Genomic DNA, 12,777 nt, shown 5'->3' with positions numbered 1-12,777 from the left:
CAAGATGGCAGGAAAGCAGAGAGTGTGTGGTCTTACTCACCTGGGCTCGTTGGGGCACTCTTCCTCCAACTGCCAATACCAGTGGATGTGATGCGGGGGAGGAATGGCATAGACCGTACACGTCAGTGTTTGAGTGGTGCCATACTGGTAGGAATCCACAGGAGAGATCAGAGATTTCTCACCAATCTGGGGTGGGACTGAAGATAGGAAAAACAACTTTTGAATTGTCAATCAGCTTTGAAGAATGGGAAATAGAGGATTTCAGCAACTAAAGCTGACTTTCTTTAAGCATATGATTTTGCTTCCACTTTCTTTTTTGAAGAACACTTAGATGTGGAAACAAGAGACCTGAGTTCTAGTGATACTCATAAAAATAACAACTAGCCAGGCATGGGGGCTCATGCCTGTAATCTCAGTATTTTGGGAGGCCAAGGTATGTGGATCACTTAAGCCCAGGAGATCAAGACTAGCCTAGGCCACATGGTGAGACCCCATCTCTACCAAAAAATAAATAAAAAGAAATTGAATAAAATAACAAAATAAAATAAAAATGGCAATAAGCTAATAAACTAACAAGTTGAATGACTTTATGCAAGTGTTGAAATCCTGTGCCTCTCATCTGCGTTACAGAGATAGTTCTCTCTGTCCTCTCAAGTTCACAAGATCAAGGAAAGGCTACAGAAAATAGCTGAAATAGCACAGTAAATACATTTATTATGTGCCAAGCATTGTTTGAAGTGCTCTGCATGAATTCATTCACTTAATCCTCACAACTACTATTACTATCCTCAGCTTTATACACGAGAAAAAATGAAACACAGAAGAAAATGACTTGCCCAAGGTCACTCAGTTAACGAACGGCAAAACCTGGAACAAACCTAGACGCTCTGACTTCTGAACCCAAACACGTAAACCACCTCATGTTAAAGGAAGGCATAAATCTTTAGAGAATGCATTACTGCCACCACCATCTGAGTCTTTCATTCCCTCTCCCTCTTCCTTCCTCCCTCCCTCTCCACTCCCTTTCCCTCTTCCCCTTTCTTCCTTCTCCCTTCTCTCACTTCCTTCTTTCTTCTCTCCCTTTTTCCTTTCTTTCTTTTTTGACTCCAAAGTCAAAACTATTTCCTTATTACTGTCAACTTAAAGCCTCAGGTTATGCTTTCAAGACTTGACTTCTTTTTTATGTTTATTTCACATAGCAGAGTATATGCTAAAGTGAATAAAATATTTAGTGGCTTCATGAACTGATGAAATGGGCTATTTGCTGTCCATGTTTTGTTTTTATTTCCCGTTCATTTTCTCCTCCCATCCTACTTATACACTTTCCAGTTTCTCCTCTCCCCAGTCCCCTACACCTATGCTGCTTCTGAACAACCTCTGTGGAACCTGTTATCTTGTTTGTTTTTTTTTTGAGATGGAGTTTTGCTCTTGTCGCCCAGGCTGGAGTACAATCTCGGCTCACTGCAACCTCCACCTCCTGGGTTCAAGTGATTCTCCTGCCTCAGCCTCCCAAGTAGCTGGGATTACAGGCGCCCACCATCACGCCTGGCTAATTTTTGCATTTTTAGTAGAGATGGGATTTCATCATGTTGGCCAGGCTGATCTTGAACTTCTGACCTCAGGTGATCCATCCGCCTTGGCCTCCCAAAGTGCTGGGATTAAGAATGTGAACCACCGCGCCCAACCTATCTTTAAAATATTCCCTGAAAAAAAAAAATAATGTCAAGTTCAGCGGCCTACAGAAGAGTATCAGGACACATAGGGAAGCACCTTAATGTCATGGGAAAATATCCTGAAGTTTTAATACGCCATACCAGAAGGGGGAACAAAGAATTACAACAGAGAAGCATTTCTCAAACTGTTTGGAGTGAGAGATTAATGAATTTGTTCAGGGGAAAAAAGATGCTCCAGTCATATAGGTTTGTTAAACCTTGAATACTCTATGTCTCTCCCCCTGGAGAATACCAATATGCATTAGTATATAAAAGGTTCTGAGAAGTCCCTGCAATAAAGAAACATGTTACACATCTACACATCACCTTAGCACCTCTCACACTCACTTGACCATGGCACCCTTCTCACCACTCCATTCCAAATACTTATTTGTACCTTTCAGTTTCAGAAAACAAAGTTCAAATCATCTTTAAATCAAAAACGTACTATTTTTCCTTTACAGACTCAAAATCAGATCCTGAACTCCTATCAAAAAGGAAAAAAAGCTCCCAACCAAGCCGACAATGTCAACTTCAAAAGCCTTCAGAGTTGGAATCTGCCTGTACCTCACTGATACATCAACTGCAATATCAAACTAGAAGCTTTACACAAAATCTAAGGAGAAGGGTCTTACACATCTGTGTGCCAGGTGGGCAATTCCATGAGAGGGGAACACTGAAGTATAACTTAACTTGACAACGGTCCCTATGGGCATTATTTTTTCACAACATTTAAACTATCGAGGGTATCACTACTTTAATCTTGCATTTGACCACCATGAAGCTCATTTACATGGCCTCTTAAACAAACATGGCCAGAGCACACAGTCCTACATTTCACTTCAGCTTCACCACCCCAGATGACTTTTGTACATAGGCCCAGCCATGATGTGAGTGAAGCAGCTGGAGGCAGAGGAATGGTGGCTTGGCTGATTAGGAAGACAATGTATCATAATAAATCTTGGGCGGAGAGGAAAATTGAATGGACTCACCATACACAACCAGAGAGACCACGTGACTCTGCTTCTCCTTTGAAATGGGATTGGTAAGGATGACAGTGTAATTTCCTGTGTCTCTTTCGCTCACTTCCATAATCGTCAGTACATGCCCCACTTTAACTGTGTGATTGGACTCAAGGGGTATTCCATTTTTATACCTATGAAAAAGAATTCTCAGGAATTAGTACAGTCGAAGGATTTGCTCTCACATGAAATGATGCTTTGTGTTTATTTCCAGTAGTTACCATTTTATTTCTGGGGGTGGGTAACCAAGGTACTTCACAGGGATTCTGACGCGCTCCCCCACCGTGGCTTCCACCAGAGATTCCATGCCACTTCCAAAAGCAACAAAAGGTTTTTCTGCAAGAAAATTTTTTTAAATGTTAGCTTATTGTAAATGGTCATTTGGTTTAGTTTTTCATTTCAAATGAAACATCAAAAACATTGAGGGTCTGAGTAGCTGCAGTTCCAAGATTCCATGTACTACCTTTCAGTGGGTCACATTTCAGCTTCTCCCACCCCTCCCGCGTTTCTCCCACACCTCCTGTGCTTGCATTTGCTTTTCTCTCCCCACTAGTGCACTCCCACAAGCCTAGTGATTGCTCAAGTCTCAACTCAAACACTTATTCCTCTGTGCAGCTTTCTCTAAGTCCCCCAGGGATGCTTGGGTGCTCCTTCTCCTCTGCTCCCAAGACACACTCCACACACCTCTTCCACCATGTGTTAATAGGCCCCAGGACTCAGTCCTCAGACCTCCTCTTTATTTACACCTTCCTCTAGCCTCAAGTTTACAGTATCATTCACATACCTCCTAAATATGTGTCTTCTGCCCTGACTCCTCTGGGTTCCAGGTTGATATATTAAACATTTCCACTTGGATGTTTAATAGGCATCTCCAGAGAAACATATCTAACACTGTTTCCCTAAATTTCACTGCCTCCTCGATCTTTGCCATCTCAGTAAATACCACCACCATTTACTCAGTTGCTCATGCTAACATTTGGGTCATCTTCCACTCTTTTTCCCTTATACGCCACAACCAATGAATTGATCAGCAGACCCGGTTGACTCTATCTTTGAAATATATCCAGAAGCAGATCACTTCTCACTATCTCTACCTCAACTACTCTTGTCCAAGCCACTCCTCAACTCTCACCTGGATAAATGTAATTAGCCTCTCAACTGACCTCCTTGTTTCTCCCCCTATTCCCCTGAAGTATCCTGGAGAACAAGAGTACTTCTATAAAAACATAAGCCAGAGCACGTCTCTCTCTGTGTATTTTGGCAAGTGCATCTTGGCAAGTGAAATAATTTAAATAAATTTAGGACACAGTGATTTCTATTTTGTTCATTCAGAAGAAACTTTCAAGTTCTTGCTAGGGATGCCATATGACCTAGAGGTCAAGAGCATAGCTTTGTAGTCAGGAACTTGAGTTCCAATCTCAACTACTAAGATGAGATGAGCTAATAAAGTAAAGGCTCACTAAATCATACTTGTTGTAGTTGTTGCCACTTTTATGATTACAACTCAAATAAATAGTATTATCTAAGGTATTTTTAAAATTTCACTTTATTGATGCATTCTCATGATATAAAATCCAAAATCCTTTCCAAGGCTTATAAGTAGGATGCCACACAAATTACCATGTAAACTCAGACATTTATGTAAATGAAAGAGAATAAACACAAAATTAAGGTGATTTACTCAAAGCCAGTTCAATTTAATTCCAGTTCAATTACAGTTGACCCTTAAACAACACAAATTTGAACTGCATGAGTCCACTTATAAGCAGATTTTCTTCCACCTCTGCCACCCGAGACAGCAAAACCACCCCCTTCTCTTCCCACTTTTCCTCAGCCTTCTCAATGTAAAGACAAGGATGGAGACTTTTATGATGATCCACTTATACTTAATGAGCAGTAAATATATTTTCTCTTCCTTATGATCTTCTTAATAACATTTTCTTTTCTCTAGCTTTATTATAAGAATACGGTATATAATACATATAACATATGAAATATGTGTTAATTGACTGTTTATGTAGCAGTAAGGCTTCCAGTCAACAGTAGGTCATTATTTACATTTTGTGGAAGTCAAAAGTTATACCTTGTTTTTTTCTTTTTTTTGAGAAGGCGTTTTGCTCTTGTTGCCTAGGCTGGGGTGCAATGGCATGATCTCGGCTCACTGCAACCTCCGCCTCCTGGGTTCAAGCAATTCTTCTGCCTCAGCCTCCTGAGTAGCTGGGATTATAAGCTCCCACCACCACGCCAGGCTAATTTTTGGATTTTTAGTAGAGATGGGGTCTCACCATTTTGACCAGGCTGGTTTCGAACTCCTGACCTCAGGTGATCCACCCAAGTCCACCTCCCAGAGTGCTGGGATTACAGGCATGAGCCACCACACCAGGCCTATACATGGAATTTTGACTGCAGAGGGAGGGTCAGTTCCCCTAACCCTGAGTTGTTCGCAGGGCCAACTATATATTGCTAAATGTTTCCCCAGTTTGCAAAGCTCATGCTTATTCAGGTAGGCCTCTCAGCCTTACAATAAAACAAAAATTTAAAAACTACCCTAGCTAATACTATTTATCATAGTAACAATCCTAATAGCAGCAACAACTATAATAAGTAATACTAAGTGAGCTCTTACTATATATCAGCACATCTCATCTTTAAAGTTGAGATTTGAACCCAAGTTCCTGACTACAAAGCTATGCTCTTGACCTCTAGGTCATGTGGCCTCCCTAACAAGAAGAACTAGGAAGTATCTTCTGAATGAACAAACTGGGAATCACTAAGTGACCTAAATTTATTTAAACTATCTCACTTGTCAAGGCACAGAATAATTTCTAAGGAGACCACAGCTTACCATGGACCCTGACAAATGTGCTGTTCTTCTTGGTCATCAGCCCACTGGATGCTGCACAGGCGTACAATCCTTGGTCACCCCGGGTTACACCATCTATAGTTAAGGTGCTCAAAAATTTCTTCATCTCACTCCCAGACTGGGTTTTTAGATCTCGGATTACAAGTTTCTTATGCTGATGCTGAAAAAAGAGTTGACTGAACATCCAAAGCACAGCATATAACATTACCCAATAACTTCTAGTAACACAGAGAATTAAATATTGGCCTTTGGTAAACATTATTTAATGCTAATAACAGGGACACCAGAACTTTTAACCTCATGCAGCCAACGATGTATTTGGTTTCAGGAGAAATAAATGGAACCAACTGAATTAGGATTTTTCAAACCTCACATGGCGAAAATGAGATGGATATAAATTGCAGAAACACAAGCAAATGTGACCACTGTTTAAGGAGCAGTGTATCTCATGCCACCTCTTAAAGAGAAATTCCCTTAAAAGGAATGTAGATCAAAAACTTTGGAGAAAAGAGAAATGACATAATGTAGAAAGATGTAATCATCTAGAGAAAACTAATATTCATAGACTGACTGTTGCAGAACAGGACTAAATTCCTGATATTTCACCTTTTTGTGGGTGCTATCTGTTCTGCAATTCCCTTAACTTGTGTGTGTGTGTGTGGTGTGTGTGTGTGTGTGTGTTTTAAGGTTTTTAAATTTTATCTGGCCAAAGAGGCCCCTATCTCTCAAGCAAACTTCATTGGGGCTTATTATCTAAGTATTTGGAGGTCTGGCTTTGAATCATTAGTGCTACCTTTGAAGAAGGGTATTCCCAGTTGAAGTCAATCCCCACATTTAGTTCAGTTCTTGCTGTACAATTTAAGACAAGCTTCTCTCCAACAGATAGTTCAACTCCATGAGACGGATTCAGAACCACATCATAAATCCTATACCCTAGAGCAAGTAAATTGAAAAAACAGAACATGAGAGAGAAAATAAGCCTGTAACTTTGCACAAATTTTTTTTTTATTTTTTTATTTTTATTTATTTATTTATTTTGAGACAGAGTCTTGCTCTGTCGCCCAGGCTGGAGTGCAGTGGCCGGATCTTAGCTCACTGCAAGCTCCGCCTCCTGGGTTTACGCCATTCTCCTGCCTCAGCCTCCCAAGTAGCTGGGACTACAGGCGCCCGCTACCTCACCCAGCTAGTCTTTTGTAATTTTTAGTAGAGACGGGGTTTCACCGTGTTAGCCAGGATGGTCTTGATCTCCTGACCTCGTGATCCGCCCATCTCGGCCTCCCAAAGTGCTGGAATCACAGGCTTGAGCCACCGCGCCCGGCCGACAAATTTATTTTTTAAAGTAATGCAACTTTAAAACGCGCCACACTGTTTTTCCCTGCAGGCCTCACCAATACTTGGTAGCTCCAAGGAAAATGGCCAACGGAGATTTACAAAGCACTACCTTCACAGATCTCAAAGATGTTGTAACCCAGTGGATAGAAAAGTAGTAAACTTCCAGAGGTCAGTAGCCCTAAGCCAGTAGGGCCAGCTTTAGCAAACTGCTGAAGTTTCCATAAAATAGGTATAATTGAAATAATTGATAGCAAGCAATGCTCTGAACATTGAATTTTTCATAAAATGAGTTCCAGTAATACCATTCATTTTCATCCTTTTTTAAAAAAAAAATTCTTTTTCATCCTTGATCTTGGCAAGAAAAGAGACAACCTCAATTGCACATGGGTTTATTTGGTAGAGAAGAGCAGATGAATTGCCCAGCACCATATCCTGAGTTCCTATACTTTTCAATATCCTTCTTCACTGTACATCATTATCTCCAAGATCTTAATACAAGGAGTTACTCTCTACTATCTGTTATTAATGATATGGAAAGGAACTTTCCTCTTACCTACAACCACAACTATGTACATAATAGACTGGTAACTTTCATCATTAATTTTTGCTTCACAGAAGACCATGCCAGCATAGCTGATCATATAGCTGGGAATAGTAAAGCCCTTCTTGCTGTCCCAGGAAATTCTGTTACCATCAGGAACAAATCTCTTTTCTGGGTACCTCTGGGTAATAAAAAGAAATACCAAATATTTAATCCAGTACCAAAAATGAGAGCCATGTACAATGATCACTGAAGAATTCATCTTATTTTTAAGAATACTAATTAGTTTTATTCAGTGTATTTCACCCTTCGTAAAGGATCCTGAAAACTCATTGTGAATATTATAAACAGGCTACCCATCTTACTATTAGCTTAAAAATATAAAAACTTAAGAGACGATTGGAAGAGATGCAACTTACTGCACAAAGTGACACGTTGAGATTTGAAATGGACCCGAGACATGGAATCACCACAGTTTTGTTTTTGTTCTCAGTAATGTACACGACTCCATGTTGGTCACTAACAGAAGCAATAAATGGAGATCTGTAATCTAGAAGAAAATTTAGTTTTATTAATGAGTTAATGGTATTTACTAGGAAAGTTGGTCATTTTTCAGGTTCCTAAACTCTAACCAGACAAGTGAATGACTGGAAGTGACACCTCACACAAGCAAAGGCATCCATAGCTTATTCTACTGATAGACATCTGGCTCCAAGACATCTGGCTCCACACTTGGATGGGTGTGTGTGTGTGTGTGTGCGCACATGCATGTGTATGTATTTGTGTGTATAAAAATTTTGAAAAAAACTCCCAGTTGAGATTGACTCCTTTCACAAGGTTTATTGACAAGTAGAATATATTTTTATAGATTTCACATTTTAAAAGATTAATCATATTTTTTTCAAAAAGAAGGATAATATTTACTTTAAAATTTAAAGTTAAATCTATACACTTTACCAACAAGTTTTACTGATGTTTAAAATACTCATGTGCTGGCCGGGCGCGGTGGCTCAAGCCTGTAATCCCAGCACTCTGGGAGGCCGAGACGGGCGGATCACGAGGTCAGGAGATCGAGACCATCCTGGCTAATACGGTGAAACCCCGTCTCTACTAAAAAAAAATACAAAAAACTAGCCGGGCGAGGTGGCGGGCGCCTGTAGTCCCAGCTACTCGGGAGGCTGAGGCAGGAGAATGGCGTAAACCCGGGGGGCAGAGCTTGCAGTGAGCTGAGATCCGGCCACTGCACTCCAGCCTGGGTGACACAGCGAGACTCCGTCTCAAAAAAAAAAAAAAAAAAAAAAAAAAAAAAAATACTCATGTGCTCTCTCTTTAGGTAAATAATGTAAATTCCATGAAAATAAATGAATGGATCCCAAAGGATCTTTAGATTAACAGGAAACAACTAACATTTTTGAATTTGGTTATTCAAGAGGACCTTTTATGGGAGCATTTTAAGATTCTGAAGACTAGGGATATGATTCTTTCTAAAATCATGTTTAATTGTTTTTGCATTTAGTTTAACATTTAGCAGTCATTGATATCTTCAGTGACAAACATTTGAAAAGCTACCATTCCAAAGACTGAGAAGAAAACTGAAGAGATTCTGACCAGATTCAGTGGCTCACGCCTATAATCCCAGCACTTTGGGAGGCTGAGGCGGGCGAATCACTTGAGGTCAGGAGTTTGAGACCAGCCTGGCCAGCATGGCAAAACCCCATCTCTACTAAAAATACAAAAAATTTGCAGGGCATGGTGGCATGCGCCTGTAGTCCCAGCTACTTTGGAGTCTGAGGCAGGAGATTCGTTTGAACCTGGGGGGCAGAAGTTGCAGTGAGCTGAGATAGCACCACTGCACGTCAGCCTGGGCAACAAGAGCAAAATCCTGCTCAAAAAACAAAAGATTTCACGGCCATTCATTACTCATACAATGTTAATATGCTGTTGGAAACCTAGTCCATTCCCCAGAGATAGAGATGTTGTCGTGTGGAGTCATGCTTGAAGTCTCAGAGATAACATTTCACATTGCTATGCCCAACACATCTGATCAAGCATTTTCAGAGCGCTTCATAATAGTCAAAGTGAAGAAAGAGTTAATTAAACCACAGGGGACAAAGGCAACTAATTCCCTGCAACAGCAGAAGTTTGATTTCCTTCCCAGCTGGAAAGCACAGAAAAGCAGCCAATCTAGCCCACCACATGCCATAGTCATTATCTTATGAGACCAGGGCTCACTTCCTGGCTCCATCCATTGCTGAAGAGAATGGGGTCAGAAGATTAGGGAAGTAAGGTGGGGACCAGAGGGGACATTAAACACCTATCCATAGAGAATACTTCAGTGTTTCCTTTCCCATTGTTTAACTTCGTAGCCAAAATCTTGGACAGCCCAACTCCTAGAACTTTAGGCTTAGACAGGAAGCAGAGTTTAATGGTATACCCAAAGACAGGCAGTATACCAATAAACAGTGCTAGGGATTGCCACTTCTTAATGTTGCCTACCTTTCATCCACATGCTAGGAAATATTACATAACTTGCTTACAGAGCAAGCCTTTGGAAGCTAAATTAACCCTTTGACGTAAGACTAAACCTGTTTAGTAAATCAATTCTATTTTGGTACCTCTAAAAAAGGAAATAAACAAAAGAAACCCAAACAACCACTCAGCCTCTCAAAATAAAATATTTACTCCAACTCATGAAATGAATTTTCACATGTCCCCAAGTTTCCTGACTTAGGAAGAAGTAAATAATGAGATATTATGGGGGAGGTTCATCTTGTAGTATTTCTAGACAGGCTGAAAGCAGGAAATCCTTGCAATCTTCTGACCGAGCTGCATCTCTCAAGACTGCCAGGTCAAAAGGAGCCAGAAATTCTCCAAGATGTGAGACTCGTCTCTTTCAAATCCTGTGGAGGGAAGGAGGAGGGCACAGAATTCTATCTTGGACAATGCTTACTCTGGGCAAAGATATTTCTCAAACGTCGTGAATCCAGTGGCAGAGTTTATTTTGATATGGTCTCCACTTTTTCATTGCACTGACCATATTACACTACTGAAATGTAAGCAGAGATATGCAAGTGTGTTTCCCAAAGCTGATGAAATTCTTGCCTTGTAAAAGCTGCTTCTGAGAAAAAAGTCTAAGTCATCTTCACCTGTCTCAAATACTCTGGGACGTAAAAGAGGCATATACATAAATACATAAAATGCCTGTTTATCTTCACTGAAAAGAAAAATATTTGGTACATGCAAGCAAACTACAATGCAACCCTTACATTCCTCAAATTTATATCATAGGGATCTCATTAGTTAAGTCAGGTTTTCACAGAAAAAATAAGGTAGTGTAAGATTTTTGAAACACAAAAGAATGCATAACTCATTATAAATGCTGAATATATGTGATATTTATTTTATACTATATGGATGTTAAGTCAACCTTCATAATATCAATCCCAAATTGCACATCCTAGAAAGATACAGCATATCATGCAAGATCTCAGACCAAACAAGCAAAGGAAAGAAACATTGTCCTGAAAAGAGTCTGAAGCAATGTCTTTATTTGCACATGAGTATGGGAATTATTTTCTATGAAGTATTAGTAAGAAAAAAGTTCCTGTGTGCAAAAAACTCCAGAGCCCTTGGCAAAAATGCTTTCCTATGCATTCTTGGGAAAATCTCCTACTCTGCTGTAGATAACTTATCTCTCCACAGAAATTTCTCCATAATTCACCCCCAAATCTTCCTCGATTTCAAGAATTTTCAGTTTTCTTCTCAAACATAAGAAGACTTTTTATAAGTCTCAGTGGCCAATAGTGAACACAGATTTACCTTAGAAACAAAGATCAGACCCAAACTAATTGGGCAAAAGTGAGATAACACAGCCCAAGCTCCAGAATCAACCAGTCTTATTTCTCAGAGGAAGCCTCAGGAGACAAGAATTTTGTGTATTCCTCTTGGCAAACAGCCTTTAGAGCAAGCCCTTTGTTGTACTCAATTCTTGTTTGAGCCTATTGTCTTTTATAACTGGTAAAGAGATGTGGGAAATGAATTTTATTTCACCACTTACCTTGAACATAGACATAAATGACCGAGGCCAAGTCAGTTTCCCGGTAGAAGCACTTGTAGGCTCCAGTGTCATTTCCGATCACTTTTGGAATTGTGAGTGTCTTACAGAAGAGGCCATCGCTGCACTCAGTCACCTCCACCCTTTGCTCACTACCACTCTGATTATTGGGCCAAAGCCAGTCCAATTCCCTCTGTCCCCTGAAAAATTAATTTCAGGGAGGTATTAATATGAAGTGCCAGACTGTGAGGCTATTTCTAAGAAAAGAGAAAATTTGGTTTTGAAACTTAAATAAACTCTTCAACAGACACAGTCAAAGTCTTCTACCAGCCAGGCATGGTGGCTCATGCCTGTAATCCCACCACTCTCGGGGGCTGAGGCAGGCGGATCACCTGAGGAGAGGAGTTCGAGACCAGGCTGGGCAACATGGTAAAACCCTGCCTCTACTAAAAATACAAAAATGAGCCAGGTGTGGTGTCGCATGCCTGTAATCTCAGCTACTCAGGAGGCTGAGGCATGAGAATTGCTTGAACCTGGGAGGTGGAGGTTACAGTGAGCCAAAATCACGCCACTGCATTCCAGCCTGGGCAACAGGGCAACCCTGTCTCAAAAAAAAAAAGAAGTCTTCTACCAACAAGTCGGATTGACATATGATAAAAAGTTATAAAGTCAGCTTCAGAAGTCACTTTTGGCATTCCTGAGTTTTCCACTAATTAATGCATTCTTTCATTCAACAAATATTTGTTAAGCATCTACTACGTGCCAAACTTGTTAAGGACTAGAGAAAGAACAGTGAACAAATCAGACAAAACTCAATGCCTTTATGGAACCTCAGTCTAACTGGAGAAAACAGGCAATTAAAAAGTAAGTAAAATTTATTGTATAAAAGATGGTGTTTAGTACTATGAAGAAAAATACAGAAGATGCAAAGAAAAGGGGAAAGAATTTTGCAGGAGGTGGTCTTGATAAAGCCAGCCATAGGAACATCAAGAAGAGCAGTATTACAGGAGCAAACACAGCACATGGAAAGGCCCTGGAGCAGGTGTATATCTGGAGAATTAAGGGAACAGCCAGGAAGCCAGGCCAGCCAGGTAAGAGTGGGCAAAGTGGGGTAAGAAGTGAGGTTAGGAAGGAAGGCGGTGGAAGTAACAGTCCCTCAGGACCTTGTCAGGGCCTCGCATTAAAACATAGATGGCTTGTACTGCAGCATTTCTCTACAAGACCCCAAGGAAGATAAGAAGATAGTCAACATC

General features: G+C 40.4%; 1 protein-coding gene across 1 annotated transcript in view; it reads right to left on the bottom strand.

Annotated features, from left to right (window-relative positions):
* Nucleotides 1–12,777, bottom strand: part of KDR (kinase insert domain receptor) — a 48,233-nt gene that overhangs the window by 29,350 nt on the left and 6,106 nt on the right. The window contains exons 3-10 of the mRNA XM_033214647.1: nt 11,528–11,724; nt 7,890–8,020; nt 7,483–7,651; nt 6,391–6,530; nt 5,580–5,757; nt 2,956–3,070; nt 2,705–2,868; nt 41–197 (exon numbers count right to left, since the gene is read on the bottom strand). Coding sequence (XP_033070538.1) covers nt 41–197; nt 2,705–2,868; nt 2,956–3,070; nt 5,580–5,757; nt 6,391–6,530; nt 7,483–7,651; nt 7,890–8,020; nt 11,528–11,724 — 1,251 coding nt within the window. The remainder of the gene's footprint in view (nt 1–40; nt 198–2,704; nt 2,869–2,955; nt 3,071–5,579; nt 5,758–6,390; nt 6,531–7,482; nt 7,652–7,889; nt 8,021–11,527; nt 11,725–12,777) is intronic.

Source organism: Trachypithecus francoisi, unplaced genomic scaffold (assembly GCF_009764315.1).
Source record: "Trachypithecus francoisi isolate TF-2019V2 unplaced genomic scaffold, Tfra_2.0 Lachesis_group1, whole genome shotgun sequence".
Classification (NCBI taxonomy): Eukaryota; Metazoa; Chordata; class Mammalia; order Primates; family Cercopithecidae; genus Trachypithecus; species Trachypithecus francoisi.
Note: the sequence above shows the minus strand (reverse complement) of the source record. Positions and strands in the feature narration are given on the sequence as shown.